The sequence below is a fragment of the Lepus europaeus genome, chromosome 14 (genome assembly GCF_033115175.1).
Source record: "Lepus europaeus isolate LE1 chromosome 14, mLepTim1.pri, whole genome shotgun sequence".
Taxonomy (NCBI): Eukaryota; Metazoa; Chordata; class Mammalia; order Lagomorpha; family Leporidae; genus Lepus; species Lepus europaeus.
The window spans coordinates 35,714,467-35,732,948 of NC_084840.1; the positions used below are offsets into that span (position 1 = coordinate 35,714,467).

At 48.9% G+C, this 18,482-nt stretch overlaps 1 protein-coding gene across 1 annotated transcript in view; it reads right to left on the bottom strand.

Moving 5' to 3' along the window:
* The window catches only part of DUSP10 (dual specificity phosphatase 10), a 47,730-nt gene extending 30,653 nt beyond the window's left edge, over positions 1–17,077 (bottom strand). The window contains exons 1-2 of the mRNA XM_062210381.1: positions 16,633–17,077; positions 13,744–14,597 (exon numbers count right to left, since the gene is read on the bottom strand). Of these exons, the coding sequence (XP_062066365.1) occupies positions 13,744–14,554 (811 nt within the window). The 5' untranslated portion in view covers positions 14,555–14,597; positions 16,633–17,077. The remainder of the gene's footprint in view (positions 1–13,743; positions 14,598–16,632) is intronic.
* Between the last annotated feature and the right edge of the window lie 1,405 nt (positions 17,078–18,482).

The following is an 18,482-nucleotide window of genomic DNA, read 5'->3' on the forward strand; positions in this document are numbered from 1 at the left end:
CTGCTTCCTCAGGGCACAGCAGAGAGCTGGACTGGAAGAGGAGCCACTTGGACTAGAACCAGTGCCCATATGGGATGCCAGAGCCGCAGGCGGAGGATTAAGCAAGTGTGCCCCGGTGCCGGCCCCTCTCCTATTTTTTGACTGTCTTCTCTAGTCACTAATTCTACCACCTTGCTCATGCACACACCGCTCCCCCAACCCTACCACTGGAGGACCTGGGGTGTCTGGGGTGATGTGGTCTAACTTTATACAGTTGGCATCTGAGGACAGTCACACCTTCACTGGATGCAGCTGGGTGCATGGACAGGAGACAAAATTCACCTGAACAAATACTGCTTCCAAAGTAGCGTTCCCAAGGGGCCAGTCCTTCACCTGTCAGAGGTGTTCATTCTGTTGTTTTCCAGGGTCTGCCCTGCCACACCCCCAGAATGCCTGAGCTGTATTTGTAGGCTTAGGCTGTAAAGGGAAAAACAGAGATAAGAAGGGGAAGAAGGCAGAAAAGCAAAACAGCAAATAGTCAGTGCTCTGATAGGATCTCTGCTCACTTATCCCAGAGAATTCACTTTCCCAAAGGGTAATGAAAATCTACTAGAGATTCTTTCTTCATATGCTTGAGGAGGGAAAAAAAATCGACAGTTCACATATCAGTCACACTAACAGGAGGGATAAGGAAGACAAAGCATAAGGGCTGGAATACCACTGGGCATTGGGGTCTTCAAGATGTAGTCACGTGTATTTTCCCTACTCATTCTCACTTTGCATCTATCCCTCTGCCCACTCACCTACTTCCCACTCTAAAAGGTAAAGGAATATACGAATATGTGAAGAAAAATACATCATCCTCATCCACAGAATACCAGCACAATGATTTTGAAGGTTCCTGGCATTAAAGATACACCATCCGCCGGCGCCGCGGCTCAATAGGCTAATCCTCCGCCTTGCGGCGCCAGCACACCGGGTTCTAGTCCCGGTCAGGGCACCGGTCCTGTCCCGGTTGCCCCTCTTCCAGGCCATCTCTCTGCTGTGGCCAGGGAGTGCTGTGGAGGATGGCCCAAGTGCTTGGGCCCTGCACCCCATGGGAGACCAGGAGAAGCACCTGGCTCCTGCCATCAGATCAGCGTGGTGCGTCGGTCGCAGCGCGCCAGCCGCGGCGGCCATTGGAGGATGAACCAACGGCAAAAGGAAGACCTTTCTCTCTGTCTCTCTCTCTCTCACTGTCCACTCTGCCTGTCAAAAATAAATAAATAAATAAATAAATAAATTTTAAAAAGTGACAAAAAAATTAAAAAAAAAAAAAAGATACACCATCCAAGAGCTGACACTGTGGTGTAGTGGGTAAAGCCACTGCCTGCAGTGTTAGCATCCCATCTGGGTACCAGTTTGAATTCCGGCTGCTCCACTTCCGACCCAGCGCTGCTATGGCCTGGGAAAGCAGTGGAGGATGGCCCAAGTCCTTGGGCCCCTGCACCCACATGGGAGACCCAGAAGAAGTTCCTTTCTCCTGGCTTTGGATCGGCACAGCTCCATTGCAGCCATTGGGGAAAGAACCAGTGGATGGAAGAGCTCGTTCTCTCTCTCTCTGACTCTCCTTTTCTCCCTGTGTAACTCTGACTTTCAAATAAAATAAATAAATCTTAAAAAAAAAAAAAGATACACCATCCAGAAGCATAGCCATGTCTATGCAGGTTCTACCATGCACCAACTGAGCCATGTTAGATATGTGTTAGATCTCTGTGAGTCACGGATATTCATATAGAAACTCAATTGATAGCATGAGACGTTTAATCACTTCACAAGTGGTAGAGATATATATGGCAGTTTTTGAAAATTTCTTTAATCAATTTGTTACTCCTTAAAAAAATTCTGCTATGACCAAAATTTAGATTTTCCAAAGGCTGGGATACAATTTAGGGCTAGATCACTGGGAAGCCAGTTCTCTCCTCTAAAGACAAAGAATAGGCCACTCTTCTTAGCCTTGGAATGTTCACTTGAGGATCTATAAGATAATGGGGGAAGAAAGATGGTATTTTTTTTTCTTTTTTTGACAGGCAGAGTGGACAGTGAGAGAGAGAGACAGAGACAAAGGTCTTCCATTTGCCGTTGGTTCATCCTCCAATGGCCGCCGCGGCTGGCATGCCGTGGCCAGCACACCGCGCTGATCCAATGGCAGGAGCCAGATGCTTCTCCTGGTCTCCCATGGGGTGCAGGGCCCATGCACTTGGGCCATCCTCCACTGCACTCCCGGGCCACAGCAGAGAGCTGGCCTGGAAGAGGGGCAACTGGGACAGAATCCGGCGCCCCGACCGGGACTAGAACCCGGTGTGCTGGCGCCACAAGGCGGAGGATTAGCCTATTGAGCTGTGGTGCCGGCCCATAAAGATGGTATTAAAACTAAAGCACAACCAAGGCAACCAAAAGGACAGCTCTACAGCTCCCTTACAAATAGACACATGGCCAGCCTTAAAAGAGCCTGGCACTGATGTGTTAAGAACTTGATTCATTCTTGTTCTCCCACTCACTAGTGGACAACAAGAGAAAATATTTAATCTGTGCTTCATATTCCTTATATTTAAAACTGAGAATATAAACCCACAGTCACTGAGCTGTTCTTAGAACTGAAGACACATATAGGATAGCCAAATGCTCACAGAAAGCATTCAATTGCTGGGGTTTTTTTCCCTCAAAACTAACTAGAAAATGAGTTTCTAATTTCAGGGATGATGGGTTGGTCAGATTCAGAGTAGTTGCATATGGCTAAATAATATTCTGCAGGAAGACTAAAATATCACTTCATGAGAACAAGATTCATCTTTTCAAAAACTAGCAACTTAAAACATACTTTTTTTTACAGGTAGAGTTATAGACAGTGAGAGAGAGAGAGACAGAGAGAAAAGTCTTCCTTCCATTGGTTCTCTCCCCAATGGCCACTACAGCCAGCGCTGCGCCTATCTGAAGCCAGGAGCCATGTGCTTCTTCCTGGTCTCCCATGTGGGTGCAGGGTCCCAAGGACTTGGGCCATCCTCCACTGCCCTCCCAGGCCACAGCAGAGAGCTGGACTGGAAGAGGAGCAGCTGGACTAGAACCTGGCGCCCATATGGGATGTTGGTGCTGCAGGCGGAGGATTAACCAAGTGAGCCACAGCACTGGTCCCAAAACTTATACTTTTAATTTTATTTGAAAGACAGAGAGTCAGACAGAGATGGAGATAAAGATAAAGAAAGATCTCTCATCCATTAGTTCACTCCCCAAATACCCACAACAGCCAGGACTGTGCCAAGCCAAAGCCAGGAACCAGGAATTCTATGCAGGTCTCCACCTGGGTGGCAGGGACCCAAGTACTTGAGCCATCATCTCTTGCCTCCCCAGGTTGTGCATTAGCAGGAAGCTGCATCAGAAGTGGAGCTGGGACTCACAGCAGGCACTACAGTATGCTAAGTGGCCATCCCAAGTGGTGTCCTAACCACTGATCAAATGTCCACAATGAACATGTACTACCATGGCCAGTGCCGTGGCTCACTTGGCTAATCCTCCACCTGCTGCGCCGGCACCCCGGGTTCTAGTCGTGGTTGAGGCACCAGGTACTAGAACCAGTTACTCCTCTTCCAGTCCAGCTCTCTGCTGTGGCCCAGGAAGTCCAAGTGCTTGGGTCCCTGCACCCGCATGGGAGACTGGGAGGAAGCACCCAGCTCCTGGCTTCGGATCGGCGCAGTGCCGGCTGTAGCAGCCATTAGGGGAGTGAGCCAATGGAAGGAAGACCTTTCTCTCTGTCTCTCTCTCTCTCACTGTCTATAACTCTCCTTGTCTAATAATAATAAAAAGAGGAAAATGTACTACCTTAATAAGTAGAAATATAGGAATATTAAGAAAGTGTCCCCTACCCCCATGGGAAGACCTCTTAGAAGTTTGTATCTAGTTGTATTAAGTGGGAAGCAGAGATTCTGCAATGACTAACGACAATAATACAGCCTTGAACCCTAGAGCCCAGAACATGAGGAACCGGTAGCTGTGTTATTGCCATCCTGGCAGTACCTACTGCCCTGGGGCTCTTCTTTCGCTATTCCCTCTGCCCTTCCTCTCTCACTTCCCAATCCGTGTATTCTTCTCCTTTGCCAGGAGCAACAGCTGGTAATATTTAGCCCAGTGGTAGTAGATTGCAGGGCTATGATTCAAAGACTGTGAGATAATTTCTTCTGTAGAATAAATATAACATATTAAAGAACCAGAAACGATGTTCTGACGTACAGTGGTGACTGCCTCCTTATCTGGGGACACGAGATCAGTTAGTCAAGCTCCTATTATAACATGAAAGACTTTAGCTCCTTAAAGGGTGGACCGGCCTGATGCTACTCTGGAATCAGGCAATTTCATCTTTTATTTGATATCAGAATGGGCAAAAAATGCCCAGTGGACCTCTGTGTGGAGTGGTAGGACAAGAAAGTGAAACCTTTGTGGAAGCCCTCAGAAAGAATTGGGCTTTGTTTTGTTTTCCAGAAATTATAACCTGGGGGTGGAGAGCATGAGTAGGCCTTCACCATGAACGAAACAGTAAGGAAACGACAAATAATGGGATGACTGCACAAACCCTTCCCTTCCTGTAAGTGGCCTTCCACATTGCCAGAGCCAGAGCACGGGGTGACAGCCTTTATCGTGTAGGAAAGTGCCAGCCACCACAGCTCATTTCCTTATCCAAAACCATAGGCTCAACGTTCCTTTTCCCTTAAGTTACACTAAATATGGGTCTTGCAAAGGGCAGGGGACATACACGTGATGTGGTACTTCAAAAAGTGTGTGCCTGTAAGCCGTCTTCAGAAGGTTCAGGGAAAATCGTATGATGAAAAACTAAGCATAACTTCCAAAAAATGTTTGCACCAAACACACTTCTCTCAATTCCATTGTCCAGTAACTGTACGAAGAATCCTCATAGATTCTCCAACTTTTAAGTAATCATAGTACTAACAAATGATACAGACATCACCTGGAAAGCAATGATGTCTACATTTGGCTCTTCAGTATGGGTGAAAACATCTAAGGAGTCTAAAACTTAATAATTAGAAGACTACAACAATGTGATATTATATATAGTTTTAAATATTTTGCAAAGAAATGCAAGATATGATTCATATTCACTGTTTTTCCTTCATCTAGTTTCTGAGTGAGTAGGAATCTACTCTATGAATGTAGAATAGATAGTACATAAAAACATAACCAATGAAAATTCTCTGAAGACAGGTTCAGATGGTTTAGGGGTATTATACAGGTTTTGTTTTTATCCTAGCTCTTTTCCTTAGAGAGGCATTTAATTGTACTTACAAACTTTTTTTTAAGCAGGCCAAAACCTGAAATATTGTTTACAACACTTCTTTGCTTACAGAGTCCTCTCTTCATTGATGGCATTCAGGGAAAATAAACACAGGCCTGGCTCTTACCAGCAACATATCCAAAATTACTGGGGTCCAAATTACAAAGTTCCACTCTGTTGAACAGAGGCTTGTCAGCCCTGAGCCTGTGAGGCAGCAAGAACACATATATTTCTTTTTCCATTAAAAACCAGCAAATCATTTCTTTTTGAACCAACACACTGGAAAGAAATTCTGTTGGCACACAATGCACTTAGAAAAGACTAGGCTCTTTCTTGAAAGAGAAGAAAGGAGAAAAAATGTACAAATATGTACATCCTAAGAGAACAACATTCTTGAGGACGAACAGCTCACTAACTAAGATTGTGAGGCAGAAAAGGATGGAGAACACATACACACTCACAGCACACTTTCCAGGCAGGGAAGAGTTGGAAGATTGGTCTCATCCATTTGTGCTGTCATTCCAGCAACTGGACTGTCAGCACTATGATGGCAGATTCCCCGGCCCACAGGCTGATGCTTCGCACACAGAAATCACTCAGTAGTATTTACGGAACAAATGGATGAATTTTCTCTACCCGCAAGTTGGACAACCATAAAGACCACCTACCTAAAAGTCCCTATAAGACTGAGACATTTGGGGACATTTTGATAGATGTTTTTCAGCTGTTCCTAAATAATTATATTCCTTAAAAGGTAGAATTAAATTAATGTTAATATTTGGTCCAAATCTCTAGGCTATAGGTAAATAACTAGCATGTCAGCTGCTGGATCAAAAGTCTTTTTTTTTTTTTTTAAATAAGTTCATTCATTTACTTGTGAGGCAGAGTTACAAAGAGAAAGGTCTTCCTTCTGCCAGCCCACTTTTCAGATGGCCACAACGGCAAGAGCTGGGCTGATCCAAAGCCAGGAGCCCGAAGCTTTTATCAGGTCTCCTACATAGGTGCAGGAGCCCAAGCACTTGGGCCGTCTTCCACTGCTTTCCCAGGCCACTTGCAGGAAGCTGGATTGGAAGTGGAGCAGACAGGACTTGGGATACTGGCACCAAAAGCAAAGGCCCAAACTGCTACCCACAGTGCTGCCCCCTTGGATCAAAAAATCTTAAACTTGAGTCCTGTCAGTTCTAGACTTGAATTGTAAAATTAAAGAAAAAAAGGTAGAGTACTCAAAATTATTTAGACATATACATCAGATTATATTACATATCAGATACTGCAATTATTAGCTAACAATTCACATACATGAGGGAGGCATTGTGGTACAGAGAGCTAAGCTGATGCCTGGGATGCCAGCATCCCACATGAGTGCTTATTCAAGTTCCAGTTTCTCCACTTCTAGTCTAGCACCATGCTAATGCACCTGAGAAATCAACAGAAGATGGCCTGTATAATTTGTCCCCTACCCCATCTGGAGGATCCCCATGGAGTTTCTGCCTCCTGGCTTTGGCCTGGCCCAGCCCAAGCTGTTATGGCCATTTGGGAAATGAACCAAAGGATGGAAGCTCTCTGTCTCTGTGTGTGTCTTGCTTTAACTCAACCTTTCCAATAAATAAATCTTTTTTTAAAACACACACACACACACACACACATATATATATATCAATCTATCGAGCTGGCAAGACCAACTTTCACATTAAGGATCAAGGCTCTAAAATTAATCATGCATGTGACCTTGGACAAGCAATAAACCTCTCTAGGCCTCATTTCCATAACTGCATAATGAGAAGACAGGACTAGATCAGTGGTTCTTAAATTTGGATGCACATTAGAATCACCTGGAGAGCTTTTAAACATCTTGACATGCAGCCTGCACCCCAGACCAATTTAATCAGAATCTCTGGAGGTGCAACCGAGGATGATACATGTTAAATCTCCCCCAGGTGCTACCAATGCACAGCTGAAAGTGAAAACTACTAGATTACTCCAAAAGTTTGCTGTTGTTATAAACACTGGGATTCTTTGACTCAAAAAAAAGGCGAGATGAGCTCTCCTGGGACGAGAATTTCTGTCTGTCCTTAGTGTGTATCTTTTTTCTCCCAACTTGGTTGTGATTGCCTGGGCAATGCAACAAAACCATTTGTATGCTGAGGCTGCTCTCCAGCAATGCCAAGGCACAGAGACTCTGGCTGCTGAAAGCACAATGAATGCAAGGAGGATCTGCTCTGGCCCAAGGCTCCTGCCCTGGACATACAGGAACCGAAAGGCTGTGGCAGAGTTTCTGTGCCCGTGACTTTGTTATACCCCAGATGCTTTTGCCTAAAGGAACAAGTAGAACATTGCCCGTTCTCCCTCTCCTTTCTCCTGTACATATTTATCTTGAAAACAGAATTAGACACACTGCTTTACTTAGCTTTCTTTCCCAATCTGAGTTTCTCTAATAGAAGATAATCATCTACCACTGCAAGGAGAGGAGCTTCTTGCAGTTGCCCTTTTCAGGCCGGAAGATGAACTCAACGAGTTCTGAACTGCTGAGGCCAGGAGGGTTCACTGTTAACACGCGCCCACTCGTCGGTGCTTAGAACAACTTGCCGTTTCCCTCCCTCTCCTGGAAGGCTCGTCAAAGGCACGCTTCGTGGAGCGGAGCCCAGGGTCATGACTTTACCCAGAGCTTTCTATGTGCCAGGCACTTTACTTACATCATCTCCTCTCATTCTGTCACGTTGGCATTGCCCCTAGGTCACAATGCTGAACACCTGGGCCTTGGAGAGGTCATCTGGGTTGCCGAAGGACACACACGCACACAGCTGCTCGGTGGAAAAGCCTAGATCTGAACCCAAGTGTAAGTGAGCAAAACTCCCCTCTACTTAGCACGTAGTGAATAAGGAGGAGTCGGAGCAAGAACCTGAATGGGGAACGAGCTCATGTCTCTCCTCTCTTCACATCCATTTTAATTAAGAAGCAGGAGAAGACACATCTGAGCTCCGAGGGAGTGCAGGCAACTGTGCAGCAGTTGAGGGGAAAGGCTCAGGACCTGCTGAAAGAAACTGGCAGGCCACTCAACTCCCTTCGTCCTATTCCTTCACACCCTGCCTCATCACCACCAAAGCTTCTGGAACCCAGTCCCCCTCCTTCCACCCTTTTATAGTCACACTACAATCCTCATTCCAAAAATAAATCGGCCTAGTGTGAGGCCAGCAAAAACAGAGCCTAAAAGTTTTATACTTTCATCATTTAGTTGGGGGCATGCTACTGGGACAGATTTATCATCACCTTTTAACAAATGCCCCTACAAATAAATAATTCTAGAATATGCCCAAATTACTCTGGCCTCTTGACCCAACATGTTTTTGCAATTACTTGGCGTTCCCAACTGTATGCTACTTAAATTAGGTAACAGCCACCAAGTTATTTTTAGGCCATAGCAACACACACACACACACACACAGACACGCATGCATATTCCACTATACCTAGCTTGTTATTTGCACTCCTTTGGAAGAGCACCCAAAATTAGCTTTTTACAGGCACTATCATTTCTGTTTAATCAACAGTGATAATCACAGTGAGCTACATTTATGGAGTGTTTACCACTGAAGACAAACTGTACTAAACACACTACACACATTAGTGTATTTGGTTCCTTAAACTAACACTATGAGATGGCTACTGATACATCCTTTTTTTGTAAATGAGGAAACTAAGGAACTAAGGGATAAAGCAACTTGCCCAAGGGCTACAGCTAGGAAGGGGGGAACCAAGAGCTCAGGCCCATGAGACTCCAAGTCCTGCCTTCACTTCTCTCACTTCTATAAGGCTAGCATTTGGCATTCAAGGTTGGATGTTAATCAAAGGCTCAGAATAGCAATGGTAAGTAAGTGAATGTGGCTATGTCTGTATTTCACAGATCTCCAAACCCCTCTTGATATCCCTGAGAAGCAAGAACAGAAAGAATATGTTCCTGAGGTTTCTAAACACAGCCATCCACTTTGTCACTGAACTCCATACTGCTTATGAGTGTCTATTTCAGATCCTATTTGACTTAGGGAAAATGTGTCAATGTTTTTCACTGTTCAGGAGTTATGCCTTATGTTTTATAGTATAAAAAGCTAACTCCAGGGGCCAGTGTTACAGTGCAGTAGGTTAATCCACCACCTGCAATGCTGGCAATCTCATACAAGTGCCATTTATTTGTAAAAGATTTATTTATTTATTTGAAAGGCAGAGTTACAGAGAGGCAGAGGCAGAGAGAGTGAGAGAGGTCTTCCATCCACTGGTTTACTCCCCAAATGGCTGCAATAACTGGAGCTGAGTTGATCTGAAGCTGGGAGCCTGGAGCTTATTCCGGGTCTCCCATGTAGGTCCAGGGACCCAAGGACTTGGGCCATCTTCTACCGCTTTTCCAGGCCACAGCAGAGATCTGGATTGGAAGTGGAGCAGCCTGGATTCTAACGGGTACCACATGGGATGCCAGCACAGCAGGCAGTGGCTTTACCTACTATGCCACAGCACCGGCCCCATGAGTGCCATTTTGAGTCCCAGCCGTGCCACTTCAAATCCAGCTCCCTTAGGACACCCAGAAGGAGTTCCAGGCTCCTGGCTTCAGCCTGGCCCAGCTTCTGGCTATGGCAGCCATTTGAGGAGTGAACCACTGGATGAAGATTCTCTGTTTCTCCCTTTCTCTCCTCTCTGTAACTCTACCTTTCAAATGAATAAAATTAAATCCTTAAGGAAAAAGCCGAGCTAACTCCCTCTGGGTTTGAATCTTTCCCATGGATCAGCCTCTGAAACTACTGTCCTCACCTTCCCTTGTCCCTCCCAGACGCCTTTGGTGCAGAGCAGGCCAGTCAAAGATGGCTGCGGCAGGCCAGCCAGCCAGTGGTCACTCAGCCATCAGTCAGTCAAGCTTTGTTCTTAAAAGCACCAAGCAAGTGCAGACCTGGGCTCTGCCATCCCACTGTGCAAGGAGAAGATACGGACCCCAGAGAAGCACTGGAGAGGCATGAAGGGCCCTCCATCCTTCCCACTCTGAGTGAGGGAAGTGCCTTCATAGGCCTGTCAGCCAGTCAGTCACAGCGGGATTCTAAGTTTGGCAAACACTTAAAAAGCTGTACATGATACTTAAGTATTTAAGAGTGAAAATGTCATTTATACCATACCACAAAATATTCCCCATTTTGTTAAATTCAAAATATTAACTAAGTACATGAACATACTGTCTTTATTTCAACAAAAAAGAAGAGAAAGTAAACAGGGAAAATAATGATACTTATTTAACCTGGCTGAGGGGTATACAAGGTATTCATTATTTGCTTTTCTTTATTTTGAAAATTTTTATAATAAAATGTTTCAAGGCACATACTATCTTTAGGGAGGAGGTGGTGGCCCCTTCTGACACAGGTAAGTGACAAAATATTTCATTGACCCCAACCCTGCTGGAAAGAAAGGAGTCTTACAAACTTTATGGCAAAAGCAGCAACTTTCATTAAGGAAGGTTGAGAACTGTTGAGCTGCCTTACTCATTTTGGCTAGAGACCAGGTTTTAGTTGATTAAAAATAAACTGGGTAAAATAGATTGTAATTATTTCAAAGACTTTGCAAATCCCTAAATATTTGTTCACTGGGATCATTCTCAGCAGGCTGAACAGAGGCACGAGTCTGATGGCCATTTACTCTTCAGAGAAGGAGGATAAAACACGCTTTCCGACCTAGGTCGCCGCAGGGAGGGGAATGTAAAGTAGAACAGTGACTTAATCCCAGGGGCTTCCGCGCCTCCGATCAGTTTCTTCCCAGCCTGACACAGCATTACTAAAATGGCAACCCAGCAGCCACACAACTTGACAGACGGCACCAAAAATGGAGAGCGTGGCAAGGAAACAGGAGCATAAACCTGGACAGGGAGGGTAGCAACCAGTGTTTACAAACACAAGCCAGAGGCTCGGCCATAAACTACCCGAGACTGCACTGAAATCTCTGAAAATACATTGCCAGGCCTTAGGAGTTTCTATTTTCTATGCTATCTAACCCCGCCACCAACTCTTTCCTGCAAAATTCACTCATTCCAAAATGGTACCACGACAACTCCTGCTGAAATACAATCTGAGACTCTCAAGGGAGGGAAAGACCAAAATAGCCCTCAAGGGAGAGCCAGACCAGCATGGTCTGCTTGAAGCACTCAAGAAGTCGCTGGGAGAAGTCGCTGACCAGGCCTTTCCAGAGATGCCCACCCCATCCTTCACCTCCATGGCACTGCACTAGCGAGGTCTCCTCAACCCCAAGGGAAGCTTACAGAGGGACATTCCAACATTGATCCATACCTTTCCCATCTTGGTTCCAATTTTAGGCCATTCTTCCAAAAGATACTAACACAACAATGCTAGTAAATAATGCAGATTACACTCCGAATTCTCAGACATGAGAAGAAAAAGTCCCCAAACTACAAATAATCCAACCTCTACCACCAGTGCGTCTTCCAAGCCCAACCTCCTCCGCGGTGCCTCACCAACTCCGAAAATGAAGAGCGCCTGCTGCAGCCGCCCAGGGCGCCCAGTGGTGAGGTCAGCAGCATGTCCGGCCCCGCCCTACTGAGGCAATCTTACTCCCTGACACAGAGGAGCGAGGCCCAGCTGCCCAAGATCCCAGCTGCAACCACCAGAGGCGAGAGGGACCCCACTTTCATCGGTAGCACCCAGGAGACCCCTTTCTCAGTGAGCCACAGGCCACCTCTAGACTCAACAACACCCACTGCCAAACAGACGGAAGGATCTGCAACCCCTCCTAGCACCCACATGTTCAAGTCCATGTGTTGTCTGATACCTCTCCCCAGATTATGCAGACACGAAAGTTCTGATTTTTATCAAGAACAAAATATTCTATAGTACGTGAGCAAAGAGGACACCAACAAGATGATTTGCAACCCTTTTCTTTGCTCCCCAAGACAAACTATTAAAAATGGAAACTTGTCCGTGGTATTTTCTCACCTGAAAAAGACAAGCCAAGATTATGGTGAGAGAAGAATAGCAGGAAGAACCTAGAGGGAATTACGACAAGTCAACCCAACAAGGATACAGAAGAAAATACTGAGCTGCATGGAGGAAATATGAACAGATTTGTGACTCCAAGAAAATCCATCACCACCAAAAATTATCCAGAGCTCCCAAAAGTCTCTGCAAAGAATTCTATTATATTCTCCTTCCATCAGAGCCTTCTGGTCAGGCAAGCTTGAGGAGGGGAGAGAGGAATAGAAGCGGAGAGAGTATATCAGAGGAATTCAGAGCCATATTTCCCAGAACACTGATTACCACAAGGCAGAATGATCACTGGAAAGACAAGGAGAATGGCAGAGCTGTCACAAGAAGACTAAACCATTAACTTGCTTGAGATAAATAGCCTGTTGCAACATATATACACAGTGCCCAACACATGTTCACAGACTGGCTGAAGATGCCATCAAGAAACTATGTACACTGTCTCAACATACAAGAGGAGACAAGAAAGAAGATGGCTCTCTCTCATTCCCACCACCAAGTAGAAGATGCCAATGAGGAGTGATGTGCAGTGCCCCAAAGGACACAATCTGAAGCCAAACAGGCCCAACTGGGCTGGGCACAAGAGTTGCCTAACCTGCTGGCAAAGCCGAATAGAAGGGGTTCAGAGATGTGAGGTGTAAGTAATTAGTTCCTCCTCCCAGGGTTCAGTTGTACTAACCTCAGAGTTAGTCTGATATCAGCATACTGGAGAGAGTGACCTATCGCTCTCTGTTTCGAGGAACCACGATGCCAGCTGTCTCCAGGTGAGGCCAGAAAGAACAATGGGTTGGGGAATGTCTCACAGAGAGGTCCCCATTGCCTTGGATGTATCTGGAGAACTTATACTTTCCATGGGGCCTAGTAACAAGATCACTGCCCTTCTTGAAGGTCACTTGATACACTGTATAAAAGTCAAGCTGGTGAAAAAAATGAGAAAGAGGAGGAATTTCCCATGAAAAGAACTGGTACCTGTAGGCTTACTTGTAATGCACCATAGTTGCTGCTTCCTCTTTTCCAGCGGCACAGAGGTTAAGTCTGAGAGACAATAACTTTCCAACTAGTTAGTGATTCGAACAGTGAGCCACCAGAGCAGGCATGACTTGAGACACCGTCTGGTGATATAAAGCCCCCTTTTAGAAAGATGAGAAAACATTCTCAGAGAGGTGAAATGACTTGCAAAATGCAAATCAGAAGCCCAGTAAAGGCTAGCACCCAGACCTTTAGCTTCTAGTTCAATGCTGCCGAGTCTATCTCACTACAGAAAAAATAATAAAGAAAGGGCATGGAGAGCAAGGCAAGAAGGAGGTTTCTTTTGGCTTCTGGCATCCAGGGAAAGGAGAATGGGGTCACCTCTAAGAGAAAACCCAAGAGAGCTCAGCTAATCAGGACTGTGCTCGGGAAGGAAGCAGGGACAGTCATTACCTTTCAACACCAGAGGTTCTTTGCCTTCTCTCTTCAGGGACTCGAGGACTATGTGAAGTGGCTGGGAGGGCATCACTCGGCTCAGCTCATTGGTATTCTCATCATAAACTATAATTTCTTTGGAAAAGATCCTCTTGAAAGAGTCCTTGCCTTCCCTACAGGAGATCAAATCTAGGACCGTGATCTTGCCCTGCTGCAGTCTCCGCCGGCTGATCTTATCGGCACAGTTAATGTGGACAGCTCCTTGGATGTGGCTCTTGTTGTACTCCATGAAGGGCCTGCAGTCAATGATGACAGGGCCCTGGCTGGGCAGGTGACTCTTGCTGCATTTGGTCATCTTCTTCGCCAAGTCATTAGGGTAGATTATTTTGATGCTGGCTAGCTGCTTGGGGGTCCCCGACACAGGGCTGCCCACCCCACCCGATGGACTTAAAGAGCCTGTGTTCTCATTGTTGTTGACCATCTGGTTCGTAGGGCAGGTGGTAGAGGTTCCGATGGCGGTGGTGGCAGTGCCCGAGGCGATGGCTTGGGTTTGGGCCTGATTGTCCTTGTCGTAGGTTGCCACAGTGCAGCAGCTGGCACTGCTACATCCACAATTCAGGGAGCGGGCAGAGCCGCTGGATGAGGGCATATACGTCAGATTCGCAGCCTTGAGGGACACAACGGTGGTGGCAATGACGGGAGTGTGGCTGTTACTGCCCGGGGTGGCAGAGCCAAGGTAGCTAGAGTCTAAACAAAGGTTGAGATCCTGAGGTCGGACGGGCCTAGACAGTGCCACTACTACCCTGTCGTCTAAAGGAGACGGAGGCATGAGGAGGCTGAAAACTGGCAATTCAAGAAGAACTCAAGATAGTCTGCAAAGAAGGGGGAGGGGAAAGAAAGAATAAAAACACGTGATACAAAAGGCAGTCTCATCCAATCCCTAGGAAAGGCCTTTGCATCCCTGGGAGCAGAGTAGTCCCAAGTGCCCTTTATCTTGCCGCTATCAAAGCTTGGATGTATTCATAGGAGGATGCAAATCTGAGGGCCCCTGATCAGTTTTGCTGTGAAGTCTAGGGTTCCATTCAGAGGTAATGTTGTAAATGTTAATGAGCAACCTGTCAGGGACTGACATCAAAGTTCAGTCTCGGAGAAAGTACAAGCACCAAGAATTAGGAAAGCTCAAGACAGAAAGGAAGGTTCTTAAGAGGCATCTATTTTGAGCCTCACGCCCTGAGCAGAGGATTCTGCAACTGAGAAAGCCCTGATTGCCCACCTTCGAATCCTTCCCACTTCATCCCTTCACTCCCTGCAAAGCCAGAGGGATGACCAAGAGCATTGCCAAGGCTCACGGAAATATACAGCAGCTAAATACACATTGGGGCCGATGTCAACTTTCTGCACCTGAGAGGGAAAGGATCCCCCTAAGTGGAACCTCTTTTGCCAGGAGCGAGTCTTGCTTTCCATTCTGTTGGGTCCTTTGAAATGCACAATATAGTCATATTAAAACCTCACAGGCTTTCTGGTAGCCTCATTAATTAATCTGCATTTCCCCCCTTTGCACTAAACACTGGTGTCCTAAAACAAAATCTGAAGCCAAGGAGTTATCTATGGAAACCTCCCCCCCATCCTGCACTCCTGCCCTCTTCATCTCCCCTGCTATGCATCCTAGAGCTTTTCTCAGTGGGTAGCAGCTGCTTTGTATAGGATTTTAATCCCATACAGATATCTGCCCCTTGGAGAGTAGGCATGGGATAAAGACTTCCCTTTTAGCCTGTCCTTGTTGAAGGGAGGCAGGGAAGTGGAGACCAGGAGTCTACCCCTGATGTCTTCAGAGACCACCTGAACAGGAATGGTCCCTTCCTACCTGTGAGCTCAGGGACACCCTACAACTCGACCCCGCTGACTCCTCTATCAGACATGCACACAGCAAAGAAACCAAACCCCGAGCAAGAGCCGCTCACCCAAACGAACTTCAAGAGCTGTCCGGGAAAAATGTCATCTATCATCCGTCTACACACGATTGTCACCATTCTCTGACACAGAGCCAAAGTGTTCACAGGCGGAATCCGCACACACACGCGCGCACACATAGGGGCACGCACCCACCACCAGGTCCGCAGGTCCCCACTGACTCGGGTGTCGCTCTCTCACACACACTGCTCCCTTGCGTATGCGTAGTATTTTTTTTTTTTGAGGAGCGAGTACTATTCCATATTCCAAAAGCTGTAACTGTCCCAGCGGGACCAAGCAGCCAAAGTCTTGTTATTGTGTTACCTGGTGGGGCACGTCCAGGATCCACAGCCTGCTTCCTCCGAGAGGGGCGCGCCAGCGCTTCCGCAGGCACGCGCGCCTGGACCCCCGCCTCCACACGGGGTGCGTGGCCCGCACACACGCACCGGACGTGCGGACAGATCTGCAGCCCTGCAGCAGACGGTCGGGCGTCTGTGCTGCGCGTGAAACCATCCAGTCTGGCCCAGGAAACCTCCAGGAGAAACCTCGAGCTGAGCCCCCCTGCCCTGGCCAGCCGCCCTTCCGCTGCTAGGCAGGGGCTGGAAAGAAAAACTAAGTGATTAGCCCGTGCTCCTTGCCCGCTCCGGGGGCACGGAACGCGGCCCCCTTCTCGCCGCCGCACGGCGCGTGGAGAAGCCCCGGACATTTAGTAGAACTGCCGCAAAGCATCCCAACAAACCTCGCTTTTGCTTCGCCTCCGACCCGAGTAGGCTGCAGGGCGAGTAATCGCACCGGGCAGCGGGGCCAGGAGCCCCAAGCTCGGAGGCGTACCTGCTGGGCTCCTCGGTCAGCATCGCGCCTCCCTCTCCCCTCTCTCACGCACACACACACACACACGCACAGACACGCACCTCCACTCCCGGGCTCTCCGGAGTGGCCCCGGCGACTCCCACTTACTTCATCAATAAGTGTAGCCTTCCACCCCCAGGCGCTCGGCTTCAGCTAAGGACTCGCACCTTCAGCCCCCATTCACTTGGCTTCATTGATCTCCAGCAGCAACATAGTTACTTTCTCTTTTGCTACACTGTAAATGTAAGATTCTGAGGGGGCGGGCCGGCCTGCGACCGACGGCGCCTTGGGCCAGTAGGAATCCGGAGAAAACAGACCGCTACCTCATAGAGGCCCGCGGCCAATGGGCGGCCGAGGGGGGCGGAGCTGTGGGCGTGGCCTCGCCTCGTCAGGGCGGGTTTATCCGACGCGGCCCCGGGTCCTCTGTGTTAGAACACGGGCGGTGATGTCATTGGCAACCAATCAAAAACTTAAAAGAGCCAGCCGGGGCCCGCGCGGAGCAGCTGCTCTCTATTTACATGTAAGCCGGCGCGGCCCGCCGCCTTAACCCTTTCCGGGGCTGAATTGTCAATGGGCGGCTCGGGCTAAACCGGGCTCTTCCCTCCTCGACGGGATCCTCCGTCCAGACGCCCCTCGCCCTGAGACCCGCCGCGCGGCCTCCTCATCTCTCCTCCCTCCTCCGGACCGATGACCCAAAGTGCCGGAGTAACTTTCTGAAGGCCGGGGACCACGGACACCCTCCGGCTCCACCTGGGAGAGCTGTGACCTGACAGACCCTCCCCGGGATTCGCCCACTTTTGCCAAGACTTCCCCCCCACCCCCCCGGGACGCCTCGGAGCCCGCCCGCCCGCCCTGGGCCCCGCACCGAGGGCCCCGACTCCGGAGCCGCCGCGGGCCGGCGGCCACTCGGCCCCTCCTCCTCCGGGCGGCCCGCAGATGTCGCTGCCCCACCGGCGGCCCCACTGGTACCCCGCGCAGCGGCAGCGCGCCTCCTTCTTGTTCTCCTGTATCCGCGACCCGGTCACGCCCCCGCCGTCGCCAGCCTGGGCCCCCGGGCTCGACCCTGAGCACACAGGTGGCGCGGCGGAGGGCTGCCCGGAGGAGGCAGAGGCCTGGGGCCACGTCCGCTGCGACCGCGGGCGGGCGCTGAGCCGCTGCATCGCTGCGGTTCCCCAGGGCCCGGCGCCCCGCGCCCCGCCGCGCACCGCCCAGGGCCCCCGAAGCTCGCCCCAGTCGGCGCCCACCCCGTCTCCCCCGCGGCGCGTCGGGTCTCCGCAGCCCGCCTGCCTTACTGGCCTCGGCCGCCGCCCCTCCACCCAGCACGGTCCCCGGCGAGCGGAGGAGCGCCAGCCCGGCGCTTCTGGAACTGCGGCCGCGGGCGGCAAAGAGCCGGAGCCCGGCGTCCACAGCCTGGCTGCACGGAGCCGGAGGAGCGCCGAGGAGCCCGCGCCGCCGCTCGCCGTGCCCCCGACTTGGACTGGCAGAAGGGTCCCCTGCCGGTGCGCAGGGGACAAGGGCCGGGGCAAGCTGCTGGTCGCCGCCTCAGGAAAATGCCAGGAGAATTTCAGGAAAGTTGCCCTGGAAAACAAAAAGGATTGGAAAAACCCAGATGAACTGTGGAGATATTACAACAAAGAATCCTGAAGAAAGACAGCTTTTTCTCCCTCCCCTGCACCCCTGTCTCAGGGAGGAGGGGGCACAAAGCGAAATAATGACGATGCAGTAAAACAGGATGAACACTATGGAAATATATGGTTGAGATTTTTTTTCTCCCCCTCTCTGTCTCTTCATTACCTGATTGGAGGTGTTTAGAGAAAGGCTTCAGTCTCCAGACCTAATAAATAGACTAGGTGGTAGGGCATATTTATATAATTGCTTGCAGTGTGGGTCTGAAACCAGGAGGGGTCAAGCCATGACTAGCTGGCCACCTGTGCCCACTGAGCTGTTGAGAGAAGTCC